Raw genomic sequence first — 22,331 nt, forward strand, 5'->3', positions numbered from 1 at the left:
ATAATGCACACACCAATGCTCTGTTGACTCGGTAACTTTCATCCCTTAAAATACTGACCCTGTACATATTTTAATAAGACCCTAGTGAGGCAGAGTTAAGCTTGTGTCCACAGACGTCTACAACCATCTGGCAACCACCTATCTTTAGAGAAAAATAAGTATTCCCACATCAGTTAGTGAGTGGTTGCTGGATGTTGATTGTAGTTGAAATCGATTGGTCAGGCTCTAGTCACATAAACATAGAGAGGTTAGCATGGAGCATGTCAGCTTGTCCCCAAACTCTTGCTAGCTACTTCTCCAGCAATAGCACCAGTGTGCAAAGTGTCATAGAAACCAGAAACGGAAATAAAAGTTAAAGTTGCACCTTTTGAAAAATGATGGCAGCATTGAGGCACAGCTGTTACTTTCAAGTTGAGCATTCTTGCTTCTGGGTTGCGTCCCACTTTTTCAAATTTTACAATTGCTTAGTGACTGTTTGTAGACAAGTGCGCTTCTTCCATCCTCCAGGATTACAAATGTGTGTTCCCCAACTGCCAAACAGTTGGAGAACCCACATTCCCAGTTGTTGTATCGCATCCAATATGGCAGACAACTCTCCAGCAATGTGAGTAACCTCCATATGACCAGATTTGGTGTTCCTTAGCTACTGCTCACTACAGATAGAATTTAACCTACATGCGTACGCCACAGACTCTGCTTTACAGTGCACTGCATGAACTAGAAAGCAGGGCAACTCTGACGCATGTAATTGAAGTCTCGCATAGTTGTAGAGTTAATAAATGAAGGTCAAAGGCTGTCATGAATAAAATATCCTCATATAAATCAAATGCTGGAGAAATTTTTTGTACAACTGCATCTAAGATTTTTAACTTTCTTTGATAAAATAGGCCAAAAATAGATAAGCAGCACGTGAATGTCACCCTTTTTAACTGTGTAGTCAAAATCGGTCAAATCCACACTAATGTGTCATCCAAAGTCTAGGAAAAAAACTAATATCTGAGAATCTACTCTTGTTGGGTTCAGTTAGGATCGTAAGGAGACTGGCAGTGGTAACTCAACTTAATAAAGAAGAAAAAACCCTCCACTCAGAATGAGACACTGACAACAACTTAAAGGAAAAAGTGATTTGAGTGTATTCAACATTTAAATGGTCCAAAAACATAGACATGAACAAAACATTTAAATCATTTCAAACATGTAATCTTCAACAACGTCCGATATGTCACTTCAAATGTCCATAAATGTATTAGGTAGACTGTCCTCAGTTCAGTGCACTTAGTATTCAGTATTTGGTAAGTGTTCAAAGTTATTTGGATTGTCTTTAGTCACTGTTTTGCTTTGAAAATGCATCAGTTTTTGTTAAGTGGAATCAGATCTGACCCAAAAAGGAAAAAAGTAGCAACGTAAAGTGTCCTGAGATCTCAGTAAAAAATGTTAATCCTTTTTTAAAAAAATAAATAAATAAATTGCAAATCAAAATAAATAAATTGATTTGCAAATCAAATCAATTTATTTATATAGCACTTTTCACAGGATAAAAACCACAAAGTGCTTCACAGTAATATAAAACAGAAAATACATAAAATACATTAATAATCAAACATACAGCACAAATCTAATTAAAAGCCAATCTAAATAAATGAGTCTTAAGCTGCTTTTTAAAAGAATAAATACAATCAAGACAACGTAAAGATGGAGGGAGAGCATTCCACAACCTGGGGGCCACCGCTCTAAAAGATCTATCACCTCTAGTCTTAAAACGAGTTCGTGGGACTACCAACAGCCTTTGATTAGAAGATCTCAGGCTGCGAGAGGGAGTGTGGGATTCTAAAAGATCGTAAATGTAGGCAGGGGCATCACAATTCAAAGCTTTAAAAGTCAGTACCAAGATTTTAAAATGAATTCTAAAATGTACTGGAAGCCAGTGTAATGAGCGTAACACTGGTGTAATGTGCTCTCTTTTTCGTGTCTTAGTTAAAAGCCTTGCAGCAGCATTCTGGACTAACTGGAGACGGTCAAGATTCCTTTTGCTCAAACAAAGAAAAAGACTGTTACAATAATCTAAGCGAGATGAAATAAAAGCATGAATAACCATTTCTAACTCAGATTTAGACAGCAAAGTTTGCAGTTTGGAGATGTTTCTTAGCTGAAAAAGGCAATTCCTAATCAACTGGCGAGAGTGTTGTTCTAGGGACATGGCAGAATCAAAGATCACACCAAGGTACCTGAGGCTCAAGTGAACAGATGAGCCAAGAGAACCAAGATGCTGTTTGATTAGAGATATCTGGTTGTCGGGGGCAATAATTAATGTTTCTGACTTCTCAGAGTTCAACTGTAAGTAGTTGTCACCAAGCCACTGTTCAATGGAAAATAAACAATTAATTAAAGAGGACAGTTTATGGACTTCCATCGGCTTAAAAGAGCAATAGAGCTGAATATCATCAGCATAGAAGTGATAAGACACCTCAGGAAACTGCCTAATTATAAGTCCTAGAGGTAACATGTACAAAAGAAAAAGAATAGGACCCAGAACTGAACCCTGCGGTACCCCACATGTCAGATCCTTAGAATGTGACATAAACCGATTCGCAAAAACACTAAAAGATCTGTTGGAGAGGTACGACCGAAACCACTCCAGAGCAAGACCGGACACACCGACTATGTCCCGGAGCCTGTTAATCAGGATGGTATGGTCAATGGTGTCAAAGGCAGATGTCAAGTCCAACAAAACCATGACTGAGGATGCTCCGGAGTCAGCTGACATCATAATGTCACTAGAGACTTTAAGTAATGCGGTTTCTGTTGAGTGCCTTTTACGGAAACCTGACTGAAATTTGTCATAAATTTCATGTTTTTCTAAAAAAGTGGTAAGTTGATCTGCAACTACTTTTTCCAGAATTTTTGATAATAATGGAAGCTTAGAGATAGGCCTATAATTCTTAAGCTGAGTTGGATCCAAACTGCTCTTTTTTAATATTGGCTCAACAACAGCATGCTTACAGAACCTAGGAACCACACCTGTTAAAAGAGAGGCATTGCATATCTCTACAATAGAGGGGCCAATGACAGAGAGAGCATTTTTGAAAAGCCCAGCAGGTAGAATGTCATTTGCACAAGTGGTAATTTTCATTTTATCCACCAGGAGTGAAAGGTCATGTATGGTCATTGGGTTAAACGCTGACAGTAAATGAGGGGGAGGTGGCCCAGAGACACAAACAGATGATATTGGAGAACCAATGCTCATACGGACATGATCAACTTTATCCACAAAGAAATTCAGAAACTCATCACTCTCAGATATAGAGGTCACGGGTACTGGGTGGACCACGGGGGAAACAATAGAGTTTATGGAGTCAAACAGTACCTTGGAATTTCTCTTGCTTGATGAAATTAACTGAGAAAAATATCCTGATCTGGCTGTTTTTATGGTTTCATTTAAGGAAACCCAAAGTTCCCTAAGGTGGAGCCTGTGAACTTCGAGATTAGTTGCTTTCCAAAGGCGTTCTACTTTTCTACAGAATCTTTTGACCTTCCTGACGTCATCATTTATCCATGGATGCGCTCTTTTTGAGGCAGCAATGACAGATTTCCACTGAATTTAAAATCTCCAAGCAATGATTGTTAAAACACTGTGTAGCAGCATCAGCATCAGTGCAGCCACTGATCACATGAGGGTCCAACATATTAGAAAACTTCAAAGCAACATCCTGATTTATGAACCGCTTATGGAACATGAGATTAGAAGGTGGTGTGTACAGAGGGAAGCTAAGACTAAAAGTAACACAGGAATGGTCACTCACTTGTATGTCCTTAACACAGACATTAGTTATGTCTAAGCCAAGGGAAAACACAAGGTCCAAGGTGTGGCCTTTAACATGGGTGGGTCCAGAGACATGCTGAATAAAATTAAAAGAGTCTGTAATCGATAGAAAGTCAGAGGCCATGCTACAGCTAAGATCATCCACGTGGAGGTTGAAATCCCCAATCAATAAGACTTTCTTCAGTTTAATAATGGAAGATAAAAAGTCCGTAAAATCTTGAATAAAAACACCAGCGGGGCCGGGAGGGCGATAAATTAAAACACAATAAAATATATCTGAAGAACCAACCTTAAGAAGTTGTGACTCAAAGGAAGGGAAAAACTCAGAGTCCATAGTCCTGCAAGCGAGATTGTCTCGGTGAACAGTGACCAGACCACCACCACGACGGTCCAAGCGCGGAGTCCCGATGAAGCGACAGCCGACCGGGCAGAGCTCATTAAGGTGGATAAATTCATTCTTCCGCTGCCAAGATTCCGTGAGAAACATGAAGTCCAGACTATTACTGCTAAAAAAGTCATTCAGTACAAATGATTTGTTGGCTATGGAGCGAGCGTTTAGGAGAGCGATCCGAAGCGGAGGTGACAGGCTGACGTCATCAACAGCTGATTGACGGGGAATTGACAGCAGACACCTGGAAAGAGGACGTAGTCTCCCGGTACCCCTAGCTGTGGAACTGTGGTCTTGTAGAATGAAAGGCCAAGGTGAAAACATCCCGCATCTCCAGACAAGACGCCGATCCAGGTAATCGTTCTGTTCGCCCGTGATGAAAAGCCGAGTAGGCGGTAACCGATCGGCCTTATCCGCGTCCTGGAGGGGAACCGGTACCAAATACCGGAGACGTTCTCTACCATGGAGCGGAGGAAATCCCCTCTGTCGGGCGCGTTTCCTTTTAGCCTGGACACCAGACCTACAGCCCCTTCTAGACGATCTCCTTAACCTTGTTTTTGCTCCTGGGTTATTGTTTGGAGCTAAGAACAGGTACCGGTAGTCGGGAGAGGGAGGAGGGCAGACAAACGGCGGAGGGAAAGCCTGGTGGTAGCTCTGCCAGCTGTCAAAAGTTTTTTCCATACATATTTTGATACTCAACAATGTATGTGAACTGTAGATCCGAGTAGCAAATAGACCTTCAGGATATAACACAGATGAGATGACAAGATAAAATACAATATACTGAAGCAGTCGACAAAAGCACGGAGCAGCAACAGCGGCCAAGCCGAACACAGGCGCCATGTTGCTCCTACCACCCTCCAAGGAAACAGGTGGGCTTCAGATTGAGAGCGTCCTTTCTAGACATCTCCAGTGGCATCCAGTCCTTAGATGGCACCGCTCGGTCCTTGCAGCAAATTTCTACCACATTAAAAAACCAGCCTGCACACAACGTGCAGAGCAGTCACTTCACTTGTAAAATAAAACACGTGTTTCTCTAGTGCAGCGGTAGGCAACCTTTTTGATGACGAGTGCCATCTAAAATTTCCTCAGAAGTCAATGTGCCATATAATTGCATTAGCAATAAATTTAATAACGCTCTATATTAATAGTTGCTGTGCTGAGCGGAGAGCTCCTGAAGCATTTGAAGTGTCGGAATGTGGAAATTTCAACATCGCCTGAAAAAACTGACAGCTAGCAACGTCCCTCTCACCAGTAGGCTAAGTGATTTTTAGCCAATTACAAGTTGAATCTGGTAGTTGGGGTTGTTAGCTAAGATACCGTCATTAAGAAGCGGTACAACTAATGTGTCTATGCGAGCTAATTTGCGATGTGCACCGCTGGCCATTTATTTTTTAATGCACCCTCTCAGATTAATTCACTGCGTGTCGTGCCCAGGGCTGGACTGGGACAAAAAATCGGCCCGGGCATTTTGACTAGAGACCAGCCCACCAGGTATTATAGGAAAATCCATAAAGCCTTTGAATGAAAACAAACACTGTTGTGACAGTGATGTACACTGTCTTGTTGGTATATGTATGATTTCTATACGTTGTACATCAGATAAAAACTTTGGTTGTAAGATTCAGATAATTATTTAATAAAAACTAGACATTTTAAATGAGAATAAGAAAGAAAAGTATTTCTTTGTGCCCCCCTTTCCCTGTTAATGCCCTACCTGGCCCCCCTGGCAACACTTTGCTAGACCCGCCCCTGCACAGTTACCAGCTGTCAGCTACTTAGAAAAGGATCTTGGTGTTATTTGTCTCTCAGAAACAGTTCATAACTTCCCTTCAACTCATTCATGTCACCTAAAAGGTAAACCTGTTTCTCCATCACCTCAATAAGGACATCTCCTGGTTTCATCTTCATGTTTCCCTCTCACCAGATAACCAAACCGACATCATGACCAGCAGCTTTTACAGCTGTGGCTCCAGCAAACATCAGCTGATACTAGAAGGTAATATTAAATAAATTCTAACAACAGCTGATCAAGCTTAAACTTGCTGCAGTTGTTTAGCGCGACATCCGCTGGTTTCCTCTTTCTGGCGCAAAGTGGGCGATAAACAAACGAGAGACGGGACTTGCGACAGAAATACCGATCAGCTGATCATTGATCAGTTTCATGATTGAATGAGAGAAGAAGAGGCAGCTGACAGCGTAAAGACACAGAATAACTCCAGCTTTGTGTCTTTTTCATTGTAGCTGAAGTACGGGACAAACTGCGTTCCTTTTCAGCTCAATACGAAACGCATAATATTTTCTCTGAATACCGGACGATTCCGTTTTTTATGGCACGGTTGGCAACTCTACTAACTAACCTTATGAATAAAATAAAGTTCACTATCAGTAAAATCATAGCACCCGCCCAGCTGTTTAGAAACTCCGTCATGCTAGCTAGTACGCAGTACGAGTTATTGTAACTGACTGTAAAAAGTCAGCACAACGAAAATAAACTACACCTAAACTTGGTTTATATCTGATCCAGACAGACTGCAGGTCATAACTTCTTACCTGAAGTTCAGTTCAGTTCACCTGACACTCGGACCGGCGGCCGCCTCGGGTCTCTCCTCCTCCTGCCTCACCTTTCCCTCATCCACCTGGCCTCTTGTGGCAGCTCCGCCATAGCCACCACCAAACAACTGAGTTATTTTTACACATCTGCCAGCATCTGGCCAATGCACCATCTTTCATTGTTTATACCGTTACTAAAAAAATAAAAATAAAAAAATCATCGGCCCATAAAAACGAAAAATCACCATCGATGGCCAGTCCAGCTATGGCCGTGCCATCAGTTAACCCTAGTTGGCACGCGTGCCCAGGGTTGCCGACCCCTGCTCTAGTTTTATACCTTTTTGTCTTCACACATCACACATCTATACAGTTCTTATTGACCAATAACAATTTATCAACGACAAACATACATTTCACTGCAAATCATGAAGCATGAAAAGTGTCTCAGGTGGTGTGTTAGCTAAAACCTCACATGTAAGCGCATTAGCCCAGGGAGCACATGTGGGTACGCTAGCATACTTTTCACAGGCTAACATAGCTAAGGAATCGTTAGCTACTTCTACAACAAACATCTAGTGGTGTGCAGATCGATACAGAAATATCAATTCTTCCGATACCAGTAATTTATGTTATAGAATCTCATATTAAAATATCGATATTTTAGTACTTTGGGGTAAATTTGTAGTTTATCATTAACAGGAACACAGTGGAAAGAAACTATATCATTCGGATTGTCTAAATAGGAAGGAACTACTTTCTCTTATGCCTTTCATAGTCATATGCAAAGTATAAATGTGTTGCAGCCCCTGGCGTGCGCACTCACAACAATGGCTGAGCGTAATCTGAGTCATGTGTGGAGGTATTTTACCTCCACAAACAGCCAAGACGCGGTTTGCGATACATGTGGCAAGACAGTGAGGTGTTATGGCAACACCACTAACCTCGTCAAACACCTCAGAGTAAATCATATCACAGAATATTATGAGCTTATGTTGAGGCGAACTGAAGAGGAGGAGAAGGACAGGTGCTGCTAGACGTCTGAGATAGACGTCTGTCGCGGAGTCCTTTAGTGCTGCAGGCAGGCAAGGTGTTCAAATAGCGCACAACTTCAAGTTTTTTTTAAATTTCTATATGATTATTCTGCATTATTAAGCAATAAGAACAAGTAGTCTGATGTTCTGTAATCATTATGAAGCTATATATTTATATTATTATTACAATTACATAATACAATTATATATTGTATTATGAAATACAATGATAAACATTAAGTTTTTGTACAAAGTATCGGTATTGGATCAGTATCGTCGACACCACCCTGAATTTTACTTGGTATCGGGTCGGAAAGGAAATCAGTGGTATCGCACATCCCTATAAACATCACATTTTCGACAAACATAGTTTTCTGACTCGTTTTATACTCAGAAACCGGACTGTGAATCACAACTTAATCTGCAACTGTGAGACTCACCAGGATATTCATCAAAGAATACAGTAATTCTGTAGTGCAACACGTTACAGGACTGAATCTCCACAACAGCTTTGCGCATCTAGCTCCGTGCAGGCGGATGCAATGAAAGAAAGTCACCACGCACAGTGCTATGGTGCATTCAAGGTACATGGGAAAACTCAACACTTAACAAAACAGTAACACTTGAAATTAGAATAAAAATAGAATACTATTGGCAATGAAATAACCATGGGTTACATGAACAAAGAGAGTTTGTGAGATAAATGTTTCCAAGATTAAATATCAAAAATATCAAATTCTCGATGGATCATAGTTAGGAGGGGGCTGTGTTTTGATGTGTGCATGATTGCTACTATTAACAAATATAATAAGTCCCAGTATGGTATAACTTCAATTTCAGATACTGCAGTTTTGGGGTCCAATAAGTGGTTCTTAATAGAAAATGACAGGTCTACAGGACTGCATTTGTTGGTTTAGCATAACATGCAATCATGAATTTCAGTGATGCGTTTAAATTGTATGACACATGCATATTATTAAAAACATAACAACAACAAAACCCCCACTCAGTTTAAATTGAAAAGTCTCAGTTTTTCCCTTTAAGGGAAAAAAAAGAAAACCAGTTCACTTGAAATGCTTCATGCATTACTGTATGTATGGAAATGTAAACTAATGAGTCTCTGAGGTCTGTAGTCATACATATAAATATTCATGAAATACATACAGTCTTTAAAGTTGGCATAGTCGCTGGACAAATGACTCATTCATGTTGTGAATTTTAATGAACACATTAACATTCTCTTCTCATACTGTTTGGAGAAATTGTACACAAAAGCAATACTCGATGTAAAAATATTTCCCAGTGGCACTAATAATTCTCTTAGTAGTAGCATCTAATCTTTTATTTTCTTTCCCTATTAATTTCTCGCTTCTTTTGTGAGGATTAGATATGATGTTGCAATGCAAGTCTCGCAGACACAATAGATCAGGCACTCAAAACAGTCTGATTTAAATGGCAACAAAGGTAGAAAACATTAAAAAGTTTTTATTGGAACCAATTTAAGTCAAACGGAAGGTTTTGGTCAGAGGGAGGATTTTTATGAGTTCGGTTGTGCCGGGTTACGCCTCGAGGCTAAGTTCCGCTAACCTCAGACAGGTGAGAGCATTTTCTTCACATGCAATCAAATGGCACCATAAACTATGGCCCCAAACATTACTCGAGGCTTCAATCACCACCTTTCTATAACATTCTCAACAAAAGATAAATACTTTAACATTTGCAGCGGTAGTATTGGGTTACACTGTGCATACACTGTGCATTTCTGTTATCCTTTTGCTTTCTTGGGATCATGTTTAAAACACCTGGAACACAACACTCCAAAATTACATCCAAGGTGGAAAACGCACCCAGGGCTTGAAATGACACATCCTCGTGTGCAGCCCTTTTGCCCACTCATTAAGTTTCACAGATTTGCATTCACAGATTTATGCTGTTTTACCTTTGCACCATTTGCCATCTTGGTAGACCTGCTTGAACTGACAGCCATGCTGATGAGGCAATTAAAGTTCCTCGCCTTAGCCGGCCTTAGAGGGGATCAATTCTGTCCTCTAGCATCAGGTGGCAGGTCCCAACATTCATTATTGCCTGCATAGGCTCCCTAATGGGATTGGATTTGTTCTTATGAGTCAACAGGGCTGTTATTGAATCTGAGTTGCTGAAGCAGTTGTCCTCTTCCTACAAGTTTCTCCTTTGCCTCTTTTCTGAAGTGTCTCTGTTGTTGCAGTCCTGTAGGATTTTCTTTTTGGTTTCTCTTTAGTTCTGCATAATGTACTAAGACAGATGTAAGCTCACAGGGGATGAAAAGGTATTACAGACTTTACTTTGTTGCAGTAGATTATTCACTTTAAGAATTCTGTGTGGTGCATATCATAGCGTTTGGTGGTATGGTTGTGGAAGTGGGGATAATAGAAGTGGGTAAGTAGTAATGTTGGGGTTCTGTGTGGTGTAGTACTTCACACAGTTTTCCCTGTGTCTCTATCTCACTTAGTGATTGCTTTGATTAGCTTTAAGCTTGTGGGTGGTAGTCCTCCAGGGGGCTCATTAGCTGTAATGACAAGGCCAAGATTTTAAAGTTAGCCAGTCACACATAGTTGGTAGCTGGTGTCTACTACGGCTAATTTCTTAAGGCCTTCAGCTTTTCACATTTATTGATACATCAGGTAGCAGAGTTTCACACAGGGCAACATCTAAAGAACCACTTTCTTTCTCTCTCTGCAAATTATTAAGCGTGCTATAGAGAATTTTGTATTATATTTTGCCCTCTTTGTGTGCACCCCTCCCTTCATCTCCGTCTTTTCTTTTCACTCTCTTTCTTATGTCAATTATGCCTTAGGATGTGGCTCTGGGGTCTGGCCTACATAGAGGTTTGCACTCGAAACTATCTCGGAGGGTTGCAAATGAATGCCTCGCTCCACGCTACATTTGATGGCAGGAAGTCAGCAGAAACTCATTGAAAGTCACTGGAACTTTACCCGAGGAGAATGTTTGATTGGAGTGATTTGCCCCGAATCTAGAACTGACAAAAGGTGTTTTTGTCTGCGATTAAATAGCTCCCTGGAAATGAAAAGAGGATTAATTATTCATAAAGGGAAAATGGGTTGACATTGGACTACAGGTCCAATTTGACAGTTCAGGCTAAGTACCTGGAAAATGTTCCCTCTGACACTTGCATAGTAGCAACACGTACTGAAATGCGCTTGGGAAAATGAGTGTGCTGAAACAATATGTTTATAGTCAACACAGTTAATTGTTTATTATTTAACCTCAACATAGAGATGATGATCCCCCTGAATAATGTACTTCTGATCAGATGTGAAGGGATTACTGTTAAGCTTTAGTGGAGTTGTTGTACAATAGGAATAGCCAATGTATTTAATTTTACTGATGTCGCCAGGAGCTAACACTTGTGGTGCAAGGTGCCAAAAAGACACCTAATAAAGGTCAATGTAATTAGATATTAATACTTACTTTAGGTCACCCTTGAACTACCTGTGCAGCAGATTGATCTATTTTGTTTCAACAACAGCCATCTTCAGCATGCACTGCAGCATTGAAGCCAATTGGATCGTATATTTTTCCTGTTAGTCCCTAATATTGAATGTTACAATAACTCAGGTATTTCTCCAGTGGATTCAAAACGAGTAGGTGGATGTCAGGTTTACTGCCTCCAACGCAGTCTGTCCAGACATGCCTCCCACCAAACCATATTCCTGTGTGAGCTACCATGTGAGAAAGGGCAACAATGCACGCTATCTCAACCTGTTCCTCTGAAATTGTTTGGAGTTAAGTGAAAACTGCTTTTTTGAATGAAAGCCACTGATGATACTGGTGCCCTAAATCAGCGGCTCTGTGGTGTGGGAGTTAACGCTTTCACCTTACAATCCCTGGTTGAATTCTAGGAGAGGACACGCCCAAGGGAGGGTTAAATCAGGAAGGGTTTCCGGGACAAAATCAAACAGATCCATCTGCTGTGATGACGCCTTGGGATACAAGGGAACAGCTGAAAGCTCCTTTACATGTAATTCACATTGCAGCTGGTTACTGTTTCAAAAATATTTTTCATGGATACAGCAGGTCCTTGTACCTTGTTTGATATCAGTGCTTGACATTTCCTTACTAGCACTACCTACTAGCACTAGTTATGGTAAATGCTATGTTAAGTGGTCACTAAGAGAATCAACATCACAGGTCAAAACAATTCTCACATGAGCTTCTGTCCAGAGCAGCTATATTCTCAATGTGATAAACTCGTGTGGAGTGGAGTTTTATTCTTATCTGAACTGGGGCTCCTTCAAACCTCTCCAACCTGCTATAACTATTCCCAGTTCAGGGCCAGGCACTGTAGTCTGATGTGGTTTTTTTCTCTCTCTCTTTTTCCTCTGTCACAGCTTCAGCACTGCCTACCAGTGTATCTACTACTCCCCAGAGCACACAGCCAAAGCTCAGGAGGTACTCAGCATCATGAGCCTCCTCCAGCCCCTCATCACGAGGTTAGTGGACCAGCTCCTTCAGGCTGCCCATGAGCACTCTTCCCCTGGACTGAGGGATGCACTCAAGCACCTTTCTGACAAGGTGAGGCAGCACTTAAACCTTTCATTTGCCTTCACTTCCATCTCACCTATCTCTTTATTCCTCTTTACCTCAAGCTGCTGCAGTACACAAAGCATAGGTATGTCATGCCAAATGATTTTTACCTCAGAAACGAGAGCCCTATATATTAATCTTTAAATGCAGTGATAAGTTGATGTAAACCCAATTTTAATGGCTACCCTCCGACAGGAGTTAAAACACCAAAGAGTTACTTTGCACCAGCTTTGATAATCTCTGACTGGTAGTTGGCTCACCACAAACAAAAGCTGCAATATTCAGAAAAATAACTTTAAAAACTGCAGTTGCTTTGAAACCATTAAGCACACATACACACAGAGACATGCATATACTAAACAGACAACCCCAGGAATAAATCCATAACTCATCATAAAAGCGGCAAACTAACAAAAGTGAATAGCAGCATGGAGGTTTATGGAGTTGAGGCGTTTTTATCAGTATAATTAATGAATTACATCTGGTGCTGTCAGATTGCAATCTGTTGTGGGAGAGATTGTTTTTGCCACAGTGGAATAGAGCCCAATCAGCCTGCTTAATTGGTACATTCGCTCTGTCACCACTTCCTCTCATCCTTGATTAGACATGCACACATTGGCCAAGTAAACCCCTGGCCTGGTCAGCACAAGCAGTGCTGTTCTCTGATTAAAATCTCAAGCTGTGTTTGTTCATGTACGTGAGTGAGTCTGAGGGTGACAGGAGGATGAGAATGTGCCTCTGTGTTTAATAGCTGATGTGGCATGACTCTCTTAAAATCCCAAGCATTTTAATCATGAAGATAACGCAATATATGAGTATTTCACACGCTGACACCTGCACAAGCAAGTCGGCTCATTTTGTTTTATTTATTTGTTTTTTGTTTTTTTCAAAAGTCTCAAAGGAATGGTTTGACAGTACTGGGAAAAGGTTTATAATCTTTTTTACCACATGAGATGATGAATACATCTGTCATGTCCATATATAATGTATGAAACTACATATTCTTTACTTAGCTTGACTTAGCTTATCTTAGATTAGCTTAGATTAGATTAGCGTAAAGACTGGAGATGAGGAAGAAAATTAGCCTGATTTTATGAGGTAGCTTTCTATCTGCTGCTTGACTACAGTTAAAGCAGTAGTAAAATTTTTCCTTTATCTCTTATGAAGTAAAGAGGTTTCACAGTATTGATCATAAATGTGACATTTAGGAGAAGTCACAGCTAGCTAGTTAGTACCACAAAGTGCTACTAATGCAAAATCACACTGGATAAGATTATGGATAAAACAGACACTTTGCATGGAATAGCACTGTGGGATTGTCTTAGATACTAAAGAAAAATATGGTGTGTTACAGTTTAAAAGTAGAGATTGCAATAATATTTTTTGTGAAATCATTTAGACCTGAAAGTTTTATATAATCACAGCCCTATGAAATAAATGTTTGTTGTGGTTAAAAAGTTGCCTGAAGGGTGCTGGTATAGCTCACCTCGTTGAGTAGACAACCCATACAGCTATTGCAGGTTTTGAACCCTCTCCGAGACTATTTATCATGTGTTTTCCTGCTGGTTTCTATTCTAGCTTCCCTGTCTTCTCTCTACTGTCCCATATCAATAAAGGCTTAAAAGCTAAAAAAAAAAAAAAAATCCAATAAAATAAAAAAATGTAAAAGCCGTGGACAGCAATGAAGCACCCAGCACATAGTTTGTGCTGAGTTAATGGCAGAGAAAATGTGGACCTCTGCAGTTACTGAGTCAGCAGAGCATTGGTGACTTTTACCCACTCCGAGTCTCAGCACTTGGTGAGCTGTAACTTTGGTCGTCTGCCACTTTGTGGGTGAGTTGCTGTGCTTCCTAAACCCTTCCACTTTGCAGTAAAACCATTTACAATCGACTGTAGAATATCTAGGAGTGAAGAAATTTCACAAGCTGACTTGTTGCAATGTTGGCATCCTTCTACATTACCTCACTCAAATTTTGTGAGATCTTTAGAATGACCCATTGTTTCACAAATGTTTGTAAAGGCAGACTATATGGTTGGTTGCTTGGTTTTATAGACCTGTGGCAAACACCTAAATTCAGAGATTTAGAGTTGTGGTCCACTACTTTTGTCAGTATAGCGGTGTTTTGTTTACCCTGGTTCGTCAGCAGCAGTAGCCTCATTTTTAAATTGCAACATGTTCAACTATCACGCTCATAACAATACTGCAAAGTTTGCAACAAAATAATTGGCATAATCATTTGACAATAAAAACTAATCAATACTTGCAGCCCTGTTACAGGCAACATCCTCTTGTTTTCAAGAAAATTAAATGTATTTTCTGTCCATTAGACAGAAATATGAATAGTTGGATATACTATTTCTCCTGTGAGTATAAAGTTTCTTGAGTACAGAGCATGTGTTGCACTTTAAAGGAATGTGGGAAAAATGACACTGCCATAGAAAAGGTTTTACAAAAAAACTCTTTTTTTTCACCGAAGCACTGCCTATGACTTTTCCTTCATAGTTCTAACCACCTGTGTCCAGACCCAGTGCAACATTTTACTCCAGTGCTTTTTGCCACACACTTTCTGATTAGTTTTGAACATGGCCAACGTGCTGTTGCTTTTCTATACGTGGTAATGATTCTGCTGATGATGATGACAATAATAATTTCACTCTGATGATAATTATAGTGAAAAGGCAATTGCAACACGTCCCCCCTTCCTCCAGCTGTGTCCTTGGGCAAGTTATATGTTCGCACTGTAACGGTTACCTGGAAAGACCCGCAGGTTTGATCGTCTATGCATGATTATGTCAGATGATGCTGTGTGCGGAGGTCATGAATGCAGGGGTAAATGTCCTTACAGCCCAGTGTTGCTGGAATCTGACCAGCTCTATTCATTCAGCCTCTTTCCACCTTTAAAGTGAAGTTGCATAAACTGAAACATTTCTATTTTTATCACAACCAAACTGTGCTCATCCTTCAGGGTAAAACCATTTGAAACCATTCGGGGTGAACAGATTCCCACGGTTCTTCTTCTTTAGATCAAACCTAACTTATATTTTTTTGCCGGAGTGCACAGAAACATTTTCAGACTTGCACTCCTGCTCAGTGAAGATCACATCAGCAGATATTTTGAAGAAAACAGAATGTCTCCCTGAGGGATTTCGAGCATTTCAGATCCTTTAAAATGGGTAGGTGTCGAAGAGTTACACTAAAGAATAGGTTTTGCATGTGGGGGAGCAAAGTTGCTTTGGTTAAAGCTGCAGTGCATTCCTCCTTTGCCCAGTAGGGATCCGCTGGTGATATTTTACTTTGAAAACATATCTATATGGATCTTACAGTAGAGTGCATCATTAACATTTTGACTGCACTTCACTGAAGATCCTAATCTTAGTGGGTACAAGCTGAGTTTAATTTTAACACAATTCAGTGATTACCCGGTTGATTGATATGCTTCCTTTTAATCTAATCCCTTCACATTCATCCTGAAAAAAATGCATCGGATTTATAAGAATATCATTTCATTATCAGAGGGAGTTACTGTTTGAGCACTGGCACAGTCGAATAAAAAATGAGTTCTCTGACCTCATGGTTATGAAGTGCAAATATGACCTAGATTGTTTTACAGTACGCGGCTTTCCTCTGTAATCTCAAGAGATGAATAATATGGGGTGGCATAGATTGTGAATTAACACAGAGGTCAGATAAGCAGAGTTTAGTTTGAATATAAATTTACATTTTGATTGCCCAGTTACTCCTTATTGTTTCCAATACTTAGTCAAATGTGGCTCTTTTTTTCTTCTCATATAGAAAAGTGTTTTGAAAATGTCTTATAAGACTTATGTCCCAACCTATGGATGAATATATTTGTTTTTTTAATTTAATAAAAAATTATTCTTGTTAGTCTGAGAAAAAAAATCATAAATGTCCAAACGGACTCACGTATAGTATATTCATAAGTCATTTGGGTTCATACAAGGCATTTGAATTGGGAAATGAACTGATTCTTTTATAGGACTTTTCTACTTTACTTAAGCACTCAAAACACTTTGTACAGCATCCCTCATTCACCCATTCATACAACCAATTTCTTCTACACCTAACATTCATGCTTCAGTGAACACATCAGAGAGCAACTTGGGGTTCAGTCTCTTGCCCCAGGATACTTTGGCAGACAGGGATCGAACCACCAATCTTCCAAGTAGTAGATGACCTGCTCTACCTCCTGAACTACAGCCACCCCAAGGGTATGAATTAAATACAGTGGTGTTTTGTGTCTAGCTGTTGTTTGGCTTCTCTGCTCAAACGTTCACCAAATGCTGACCTGGAGGCGGCAGAGTTGAAGATTTCAAGACTTTCGTTGGGTTCCTTGGTTATCAGGGACAGGATTAGAATTGAATAGATCGGAGCGGCAAAGAAATGTGGACATATTGGACAAATGTTGAAGGTGGAACTGCCAGGGAAGATGAAAATAGGAAGACCACAGAGAGGATTTGTGGATGTAGTGAAGGAGGACATGTAGAGGGTTGGTGTGATAGAGGAGGGTGTTACAGATAGGGTGACACCAAGGCATATGATCTGCTTTGGCGATACCTAAAGGGAGCAGCCAAAAGAAGAAGAAGAACAGTTGCACACAATAGTGGCTACATAGTATAGTTAACACATTTGAGTAGTGTGTGAAAGATCCCTGTTTCAAGGAAGAGACACAAATTCCTGGGAATGTTGTGGCAGTCAGGACATTAGACCAAATGAAATCCGTGGATCCAACAACTGTGGTGACCCCTGGTGAATAAGGGAGAAGCTTAAAGGAGCATAACTTGATGGTCAAACCCAATGATAAATAGGGATAGATGGATCATAAGCTCCCCTTTGATGGTAGTAGAGTAACACCAGCAGGTTTTACTCTACTATGATTGGGCGATTGGTAGAGATGTTCAATGTCAAACCAGTTAAAAAAAACTGAATCTCATCATCATAATCATTACAGACTCTACTTTGAGTATTGTTGCTGTCCCCTCTGACCGAAACCATTTACACAAGTTAAGATGGATGTTTTTTTCTTCTTTTTTTCTGCTCTATCGTATTAATGAGTATTGAAAACATGCAAAATCAACAGAAGCAACAACTGTGTTATTAATGATTATTATTTATGTATACTTTATTATACCAAAGACCATTAGAATAGTGACTCGATCAGTTTGAGAGAATGTGAATTAAATAATTAGTAGCTATTAACATGTTAGTTGACCCAAAAGAAACCAGAATTATGTTAACCTTGGTTGCATCTCCCTGTACATGATGTTGTTACTGATTAGCTTAAGAAGGACAAGGGGAAAGATAACTGGTGAAGTGTGATGACTTTAAACTCATGGGGGTTTGATTGCATGGTAAAATATAAGTGACAAAAAAAAACCAAGAGGAAGGAAAAGTAGCTTAAAATCACCCGCGGAGGAATAAAAGCAAAAAATGAGAATGCCTTTTACTTGCATTATATTATCTGTATAAATGTATATTATTATGAAGAATCTGTTGCCAAGGAATAAAGATTGTTGGCACCTCAAATGACCTTTGTGGTGTTGCATTGTCATCCAGGTTTGATCACATTTAAAGAGGCTTTACTTGCAGGTAGACAGTATCTATTAAGGAGCAAAGGAGAGAACACATTTGCCAAAGTGCAATCTTGGAAGCACCAGCTATCATCCGACAACCATTTAGATTTTTAATTCACTTTTTAGAATCTGTCTGCATTCACGATTAATGACCGCCGCACAGAACAGGAAGTCTTGGCCCCGGATATCCATCAGAAGGCCCTAAATTTTGGCTGTTGTGATCTGACAATGGCCAGTGTGTCCCCATATTGATCACCTTGATGTTATCTGCAATGAATAATAGATGTTCGCCTTAACAAATCAACAAGCTGGCACTGCCGTATTTTAAATGGGTCACGAGCTGAGGAAAGTTCAGAAACACTTCATCCACACGCAGCTTTTGTCAGTTCTGTTTCTGGGACAGGACATTTTTAAATAGTTACCTACCTTCTTGCTGACGAAGCAGTCTCCATAATTCCTGTCACTTTCAATAATCTCACTATTCAGTCAACAGAAGAGAGGTATAGGAGCAGGAAAGGGCTGTTTGTGTGGAAAATATATGTATGTAATGACCTCGTAGGTTTCTTTTCATGGAGGGCTTGGCTTATGTGTTTTGTTCGACTGCATTTCCTGTGGTAATAGAATTGCTTATTGCAGTGGTAACTCAATTACTCTCGAGAGCCCTTATCATTTTTTACGCAGCGGCGGCGGCGGGCGTAAGACTCCTTGGTACCGGGATCATCATCAACTTACAGTAGCTGGTGAATTTAAGATCAAAGGAGGTGTGCTCCACGGAGCAGCAGGCTGGAGGAGGAGTAATTGAATTGTTTGTTCTTTGTTTCTTTTCTTTTCTTTTTTTCTTTTCTTTTGGCTTACCGACTGTGCTGCAGTAATGGAGAGCACCTCCTTTATGGTGAAGGAGAGGGTTCATTTTGCTTATTTCTTTTCACTTCCTCTGTAAAATAGTTACTTGCTTCCAAGTTCGCCTCCACCAGTGTTTTCTTCGACCCGTTCTCCCTCGGCAGCGTGACAGTCTCTCTATATACCGCTCACTTACTCTGTCACTTTTGCTTTTTCAGCACTTAAATTTGTATTTGTTGTCCTATCCAACAGTAACTTCAGTGTCTATCTTTTTTTCCCTCCTATCTGTCTCTCTTTTCTTTCCTGCAGACAGAACAATTTGTTCACACACTTAAGGATGAATTGGTCAAGAGTGCACTCCTAGCGCTGCATGCAGCGCAGCCAGGCTACGTTTCCAAGAACCAGAAGTCGACTCCGGCGCAGAGCCAACACCAAGGCCACACAAACCAGACCAATGACCAGAATCAGAACCCAATTCAGGGACTTCCAGGCCACAGTCCACCGACGTCAGTCAATGAGACCACAGTGGTGTGTAATAATGTGGAAGGAACCCAAACAACTGCTGGAGGAGAGCCTTTGTCACTGAAGCACCAAGACACCATACCGCACCATAAAGAGTACGATGAGGAGGAATGGGTACGCCCCACTGCTTTTCTAAGTCATTTAGAAACATTTAAAAATTGTGATTGAGTTATCATTTTATTTTAAACCAGTGTGTTTTGACAAACTGATGTTTTCCCTGGTGCTTCTTACAGTAGAGCGCACACAGGGGGAAGCCAAAAACTATTACTGTATTAGAGATCTGCTATGGCAAATAATTACTCACAAAATTAGATTGCATACCAAACATTAGTCTTTTGAGTGGATTCTTTTCTCAAAGGGGGTTTAAATATTTCATCATGACAAACTGACTGCGGAAGATAATTACGCGGTATCCTTGTCAGTGAATTTAAGCCATCTCGCTTCTTTTCATGGACGTGTCTATGGCTGTTAGTTTTCTTTGTGTGTGAGGACAGCATCTGCCACACTGACAGCAGGAGTTCATCGTGATTTCTCCACACCAATGCCTAATTATCTCCCGACATTATAACGTATTCGACCCATATTTTTAAGAAGAAAATATCCAAAATATGTATTCCCCCACAACCCTTCAACACACACATCCACAGAGAAAAAGTGTCGATACATCAGTGACCTGCAGGAGCTCAGGAGAAGAAAGAGAAAGCTTGAAACAATGGAAATGCTTTAAAAGTAATCTCAGAATATCCTTTCAGACATTTCCTTTTGACCTTTTGGCTTTTCGGAGTTTGGACTGTGCAAAAAAAACCCAAAAACCTTTCGCTCTGCCTCACAGTTTCAAAGGTAGACAGTGTGAGTAAGACACAGATGTAATCAGCGCAGCTGATCTGACTGCTGATTGTGCATTTGGCTCTTTCAGGACAGGCTGTGGGCAAATGTGGCCAAGTGTCTCAACTGTGTAATCGCCATGGTGGATAAACTCCAGGAAGAAGACAACACCAAGCAGGATCCAGTCCCAGAACATCAGCTAGCTGATGTCATCACCTCCCACAATCCTGGTAAATTACATTTTCAGTTTGTTTAGCCCAGCGTTTACAGTCTTAGACAGGCCAAATAACTGCTGTGTCAGTCAAAAGTAAAACTTTATTTGGTTGATGATACAGTGATGTTTTGCTCGTTAGGATTCAGATCTGGCCGCGGTCGTGATTACAAACCAGCAATACTGCACTACAGTTTGATCACAGTTCCTTCATCTATGTTGTAGGTTACCACCTCTGTTTGTTTGTACATATATATATATATATATATATATATATATATATATATATATTAGGGGTGCAACGATACACAACATTCACGGTTCGGTTCAGTTCGATACTTTGGTGTCACGGTTCAATATTTTTTCAATACAAAAAAATGTTCATGCCTTTTTAATTTGTCATTTATTAAAATTATAAATATATATTTTAACTCAAAAGTACAGTTTTTAAATTTAATGTTGCTGAAACAACAAAGTAATAAATCTATCTGATCGAGAAATCACTCATCTTTGGAAAAAGAGAGTTTATTACAGAGAAATGGCTCTTTCCAAAATAAAAGCTATACTATACCCTTCTTCTGGGGTATAATCTTAGCAGCATATTAAACATATCAGGTCCCCATAAGGAGAATCATGTGCTAACGGCTGTCTAAATGACACGGGTAAAGTTTGTAGCATGCGTGCTTGTTGTTTTTGTCTGCTTCCACTTGTCTTTGCACTAGGATGATGTCGGAGTAAATGTGCAGTCATATTCGTTGTGTTCCCACTAGTGCTGTCAGCGTTAATCTTGTTGAAATGACGTTAACGCCACAACACGGCAAATCTCTGTTAACGAGCTACCGCGGATCGCCCCGTGCGTGGGGCTGGACAGCGTCAACACGTTAACGAGCTAACTGCGCTAACGCACTAGTTCCCACCAATGTAATTGAGCATTGCGTGGCACATCCGACATACTGTTTTACTTTTGTCCATGACGCGCTTACCATCAGGGTCATACTTCACATGAAGACCAAAATAGTTCCAAACGCCAGATCTGAATGAGGGTGGGGGAGGTTCAATTTGCCATGTTGCAACGAGCTTAACTTCTGTCTCGCTAGCTTGCGCTGCGCTCAGTGGGTCTGCGCTCGACAGTGCAGCCTAGGCGGATAAGTCGAACGCAGATCCACTGAGCTCTCAACACAGACAGCATCGTCAGAAGAAAAGTTGATAAAATAAATTAAAAATGTTGTATTGTTCGATACATATGCGTACCAAACCAAAAGCACTGTATCGAACGGTTCAATATCGATATGAGTATCGTTGCACCCCTAATAAATATATATATATATATATATATATATATAAATGTACAGTCACTGTCTATTTCATTAGGTACAATTTGCAGTAGCAGCTTCCTTAAATCTTTGTAAAATAGAGTCAACAAGGTGCTGTAAACATTCCTCAGAGATTTAGGTCCATACTGACAGTTGCTGCACATCCATGATGCACATCTCCAGTTCCACCACCTCCCAGATGTGCTCTGTTGGATTGAGATCTCGTGACTATGGAGGTCATCTGAGTACAGTGACCTCACTGTCATATTCAGCAAACCGGTTTGACATGATTTGAGCTTTGTGACATGGCTCGTTATTGTGCTGGAAGCATCCATCAGAAGATGGGTACACTGTGGGATGGACGTATATTCAGGTATGCTTTGGTGCTCAAATGATGCTCACTTGGCCCTAAGGGGCCCAAAGTGTACAAAGTAAATGTCCCTCACACTATTACACCACCACAAGCTTAAAACCATTGATACCGGGCAAGATAGATCAATGCTTGAGATTCGTCAGACCAGGCAACGTGTTTCCAGTCTTCTGTTTTCCAGTTTTGGTGAGCCAGTCTGAATAGTAGCCTCGGCCTGCTTAGCTGACAGTAGTGGCACACAGTGTGATCTTCTGCAGCTGTATACCCTGGTTCAGTGTGTTG

General features: G+C 40.4%; 1 protein-coding gene across 3 annotated transcripts in view; it reads left to right on the plus strand.

Moving 5' to 3' along the window:
* inpp4b (inositol polyphosphate-4-phosphatase type II B) overlaps nt 1–22,331 on the plus strand; it is a 177,949-nt gene that overhangs the window by 128,943 nt on the left and 26,675 nt on the right. For all 3 annotated transcript variants that reach the window (XM_063476107.1, XM_063476106.1, XM_063476108.2), the window contains 3 exons: nt 12,181–12,364; nt 19,118–19,444; nt 20,247–20,385. In XM_063476107.1, the coding sequence (XP_063332177.1) occupies nt 12,181–12,364; nt 19,118–19,444; nt 20,247–20,385 (650 nt within the window). The remainder of the gene's footprint in view (nt 1–12,180; nt 12,365–19,117; nt 19,445–20,246; nt 20,386–22,331) is intronic.

The sequence above is a fragment of the Pelmatolapia mariae genome, linkage group LG6, assembly GCF_036321145.2.
Source record: "Pelmatolapia mariae isolate MD_Pm_ZW linkage group LG6, Pm_UMD_F_2, whole genome shotgun sequence".
Taxonomy (NCBI): domain Eukaryota; kingdom Metazoa; phylum Chordata; class Actinopteri; order Cichliformes; family Cichlidae; genus Pelmatolapia; species Pelmatolapia mariae.